General features: G+C 52.2%; 1 protein-coding gene across 1 annotated transcript; it reads right to left on the bottom strand.

Moving 5' to 3' along the window:
• Nucleotides 1-430: 430 nt before the first annotated feature.
• Nucleotides 431-4,108, bottom strand: LOC125759431 (uncharacterized protein K02A2.6-like). The gene is made up of 2 exons (XM_049418192.1): nt 2,464-4,108; nt 431-528 (listed from the first exon to the last, which is right to left on the bottom strand). Exons 1-2 carry the CDS (start codon nt 4,106-4,108, stop codon nt 431-433), a joined length of 1,743 nt encoding a protein of 580 aa, XP_049274149.1.
• Between the last annotated feature and the right edge of the window lie 1,280 nt (nt 4,109-5,388).

The following is a 5,388-nucleotide window of genomic DNA, read 5'->3' as shown; positions in this document are numbered from 1 at the left end:
GCAAGACCCGAGCCGCCGCAATTCTGGGAAGCTTGCTCCGAGACGGCACCGATGCCAGTTTTGTCGATGCAGCGGAATATGTGGAACAACGCGCCTTCTCGGCCGTAGTTGTCATTGCGCAGTGTGACGTGGTCAACTGCGCAGCAGTGCGAACCACTAGTCCCGAAGAGGCCGAGGAAGTTGCGTTTGCGCTCGCCATGCTCAATGATCGCAGAGAGACTGTGTATTGTGACTCAAAAGAAGCAATAAGGGCCTTGCAGATGGGGTGCATCTTCCGTTTAGCGCTCCGTGTACTACAAACCACCGAGCACGTTTCCTCTCACTCTTTACACTGGTTCCCCGCGCCCGTTGGGGAGGAGGTACAGTGAATTCCCGCGCACCCCGAAGAGGAGGAGTGGGAGACGCTTCTACGCAGGCCTGCTCCCAATAATCAGCTCACGCCTGTCCAGCGGGCCTGCGAGGTGGCCGACAGGCCCGGCTTGCCAGTCCCTACGTGGGACTGAGCCGGCTGTGCGACCCAGTCGCGTTCTGCAGGACCCAATAAAGTTCATTTCCTTCCTTCCCCCAACTCCTTCCACTACATGACATTCATGTAGTGTTTTTCCGAAGCATTAGCGTCGCTCTGTGGTAGAGCAGGCCGCTTGCCTCGCAGACGGCCTGTGCTCGGATGTCACTAGAACCAAATATTGTGTGTTATTCATTTTATCTGAGTCTCAATTTTTGGTCACGGACCAGATGATAATTTTTCGCTCACAAGCAACGACGCCAACGCCCACGCCGACTACGACACCGGAAGAGGGGACGACACGGGACAACACAAGTCCGCGCTTGTGTTGTCCCGTGTCGTTCTTTCTACGTATATTTCGTCTATTGTGAGCGCCATAGGCGGGCGCACAGGCAAGGGGGGGGGCAGGGGGAGCGGCCGCCCCCTATCACCTAAGGGGGGGGGCGAAATCGAATCCATACATTGACCCCCCTAGTCACCGAAGAGGAGGGGGGCGCAAAATCTGCCTCGTACATGGACTTACTAGGGGAGGGGCGCTGCGATGAACCTCCCCCCCCCCTGATGGGGAACCCTGCGCACGCCTATGGTCAGGGCGATAAAGTGTACGCGATAGCGTTAAATTTTAACTTCCACTCATTCAATAGCATTGCATTAAGTATCGCCGTAATCATTTCGCGGCCATGAAGAAGACTAAATGACGTGCTTCATATTCCTTCCTGCTGGACTGCGTTATAGCCGAACCTAACTTTCATTAGAATGCCGTTTGAATTTTGATAATACAATTATATGTATAGACTCAAGATATCGAACATAGCCTTGTTGAGGCGTTCTCTTAAGCCGTTAGCTGAACCATCAAAATTGTCCCGGCAGCTCGTCATTTTCGCATCGACGTTAGCTCTTAAAATGCCATCGAGGAGTAGACGGATATCATTGGTACTGTTACGTCTGTACAGCCACTTGTGGATGTACGACGATTTATTTTACACAAGGAAACATGAACACTTTAAACAGCGCAGCTTAGGCGTTGGAGTCACGAATGGCTAACGTTCGACACCAGAATCCCGCTCGTGCCACAGCGCCAGTGTGTCGCGCGCGCACTTCATCGTCGTTGTCTTCAAGCGAGACATGTCAATTCTTCCCCCCTTAGATGAAGTCTCCATAGCGGTCTGGAGGCCGCCTAACCTCTGGTGGTCACAGTTGCCGGGTGGTTCCTGCTTGTGACGTCGAGGTCGACGGTTGCGAGGGAGTCTTGTCTTGCATGTTGAGCGAGTCAGGCCGTTGATCAGCAGAACTCGACGGCGTCTCTTCTGACGTTGTGTCCGAGAAATCATCTGCTACGCTGCAATCTGTCGGTGATTGGATTGTGTGTCCGGTCTGGCTCGTTTTCCTCATGTGGTTGAGGTGACGCCGAACCTTTCCGTGGTTGCTTTTTACAAGCCAGGATCGTGGTTCGACGCGACGCAGTATTTCGCCTTCAATCCAATCTGGCTTTTTCAAAAACTGTCGGATGAGCACTCTCTCTCCTACTGGGCCCGACTGGATTTCGTCAATGTCTCCTGTCTCTCAGAGATGTGTATTTCCGTCTCCCGTTTGAGAAGATCGAGAGGACATAGAAGCTCTCGTCCAAACATTGCTTTCGCAGGTGACATTCCTGTAGCAGTGTGAATGGTCGTGTGCTGCCGATACAGGAATCTTGCAAGTCGGCACTGTATGGACTTGTCTGTATCTCTCAGGAGTGCTCTTTTCAGCTCTGCCACATAGCGTTCTGCCTGGCCGCTTGTGGCAGGATGGTAAGCTGGTGATTTTGTAGCCTGTATGCCATTTGCCGTATAGAACTGCCTTATCTCGTTGGAAATAAAGGCTTTTCCGTTGTCGGAGACGACCTTTCGGGGAATGCCAAACGTAGCAAAGATGCTTCGTAGCACGTCGATGACAACCGCGGATGTTGCTTGCGTCACGTGCCGGACTTCCACCCACTTTGTGTGCATCCACAACAACCAAGTAGGTGCGCCCGAGTAGTGGCCCCGCGAAGTCAACGTGCACCGTGTGCCATGGTGTCTTGAGACGGTCCCAGGAGGGGATAGGAGCTTTGGGTGGGCTCTTCTGCGTTGAAAGGCATTCACGGCACTGTCGCACCGTTTCTTCGATCACCTTGTCGATTCCGGGCCACCATACGTAGCACCTTGCGCACTTCTTCATGGCTGCCATGCCTCGGTGACCAGCGTGCAGAAGTGCCAGAACGTGGGATCGTGCTGAGCTCGGTATGATCACCCGTGAACCAAGTGTCAAGCACTCGCGATGAATTGCTAGTGCGGTCACTCGTCGTCGGTAAGGAGCGAACTCATCTCCAGTGAGTTTCTCCACTGTGCCATCCTGCACTGCCTTGTACAACCTCTGCAGGATGCTGTCTTCTTGTGTCAGACGTGCTATTTCTGTAGCAGTCAACGGAGGTCTCGACAAAGCTTCGAACAATAGTACGTCGCCTGGTGGCCAGGGTTCATCGAGACGTTCTGGTAGTGGCAATCGGCTTAACGCGTCCGCGTTTTGATGGTTCTTGCCATGCCTGTAGACGATGTTGTAGACATACGCCGACAACTTGATGCACCATCTGGTCATCCGTGGTGAGAGGACTTGAGCCGTTGGCTTCCCTGGACCCAGTATGCCGAGCAGCGGTTGATGGTCTGTGACGAAAGTCACCTTTCTTCCCGCAATATACTTGTGGAACTTGTGTGCTGCGAACACTACAGCAAGGCCTTCTCTGTCCAACTGAGCATAATTGCGTTCCGCTGTCCCTAGAGTCCGAGATGCGAAAGCGATTGGCGCCTCTCTATTCTGGTCATCACGTTGAGACAGAACAGCTCCTATGCCATACGGCGAAGCATCGCATGAGACGAGAAGCTCCTTCTGTTCGTCGTAGTGTGCCAGTACGGTCTGACTGAGAAGCAATCCCTTAAGTTTATCTAATGCTTCTTGATGCTTGGTCTCCCATCTCCACGTGGCGTCTTTCTGAAGAAGCTGGTAGAGACAGCTGGCAATTGTTGCCCTGTTCTTTAAGAACCTGTCGTAGAAAGCCAGCATTCCAAGGAATGATTGAAGTGCTTGCTTGCAGTTTAGTGCTGGAGCCTCCGTTATTGCTCGAACTTTCTCTTCGTTGGTATGGACCCCTGTCTCGTCATTTCGGTGTCCCAGAAAAGAAACTTCTCGCACCTCAAAGCCGCACTTGTTTTTGCCGAGGCGCAGGTTGCAATTGCGCAGCCACTTCGGAACTTCTTCCAGTCTCTCAGCGTGTTCCGTGGCGTCCTTTCCACTGATGATCACGTCATCTAGGTATGCGCAAACGCCTGGGATGCCAGAAAGCATAGTCTCCATAAAGCGTTGAAAAATGGCTGGAGCTGCAGAGATTCCGAAAGGCAATCGTTTGACCTTGTAAAGCCCTTTCAGCGTGTTCAGGGTCAATATCTCTGCTGTCTCTGGCGTTACGTGAAGTTGCTGGTAAGCTTGTGCCAAATCGAGGGTGCTGAATACCTTGCCTTCCCTTAAGTCGCTAAGGACTTCATCAGTTGTTGGAAGTGGGTAGTCTGCCTTCTTCGATACCTGGTTCATTGTGCAACGGTAGTCGCCGCGGATTCGCAACGAGCCGTTTTTCTTTCGAACAAGTACGAGAGGCGTTGCCCAATCCGAATGCTGCGCAGGCTCGATTATGCCTTGACTTTGCAGTCGATCCAATTCAGCTTCTACAGCTGACCGCAGCGCGAAAGGAACTGGTCATGCTTTTAGGAACTTTGGTTTCGCTCCTTCCACGAGTTCAAGTTGTACCGCAGGACCGATGTGTCCTGAGATGTCCTCGTCGAACACAGACTGGTACTTGTCTAGAAGCTTCGCAACAAGTTTGTCGTCTGATACGTCATTGATGCCCGTGATCTGTATACCCAGATGAGGAAACCAGTATCGTCCGAGGAGGTTACAACCTGCTCCTTTGATGACAACAAGCGGTAATGTGAAGTTCCTTTTCTTGTGCTTTACATCCACCGTTGCACATCCGAGAACTCGGAGGGACTGGCCTGACCATGTGCGTAGGAGAATGTTATCCGTTTGAAGCCGTGGTGGGTCATCTGTCCACGTGGCTTTGAACGTAGCCTCACTGATGAGTGTGCAGGCTGCACCCGAGTCGACTTCGAACTCCAAGGTCTTGCCATGTATGCGCATTTCAGTCATTACCTTCTGCGTGCTGGACGCGTCGATTAAGGTGTTGAGCTCGTAAAGTGCCACGTCTGGTGAATACTGCTGAGTCGTGACTGGTGCTGAGGCCACTGTCGAAGTTCCTTGTCGGGGATATTCGATGTTGTTGTTCTTGTTTGTTCTTGCCTCTTTCCGCTTTTTCAGGCAGGCCTTTTCAATGTGTCCGCGTTTCTTGCAGTAGTTGCAGGAAGCTGTCTGAAACTTGCAAGTGTCCGGACTATGCTGCGCGTCACAACGCCAACAGTGTTGTTTCTTCTTTTGGGCAGAGGCACTCGAGTGACGTTGATTTTCTGTCTTGCAGATACTTGTGCAGGCTTCGTGAACCTCTTTGAAATCCGTTTTCACGTTTTTCTGATCTTCGACGGCGTTTTCAGCTCGCAGTGCAATGTCAAAGGCTCTCTTGAATGTCAAGTCCTTCTCTGCGAACAGGCGTTGCTGGACCTGCTCGTTCCGAAGACCGCAAACGAAACGATCACGCAGCATCACATCAAGAGGCAGCATTGTTGGATTCGCCGCAGCGTCTACGCTTGTTCCAAAATTGCAATCTGCTGCTAGCTTCTTGAGCGCTGTTACGTAATCACTAACCGTTTCGTCATGCCGTTGGTCACGACGTTGGAAGCGTGCCCTGCAGAAGACCTCAGACG

Source organism: Rhipicephalus sanguineus, chromosome 8 (genome assembly GCF_013339695.2).
Source record: "Rhipicephalus sanguineus isolate Rsan-2018 chromosome 8, BIME_Rsan_1.4, whole genome shotgun sequence".
Taxonomy (NCBI): Eukaryota; Metazoa; Arthropoda; class Arachnida; order Ixodida; family Ixodidae; genus Rhipicephalus; species Rhipicephalus sanguineus.
The sequence above is the reverse complement of the archived record's forward strand: the minus strand, read 5'-3'. Positions and strand labels throughout refer to the sequence as shown.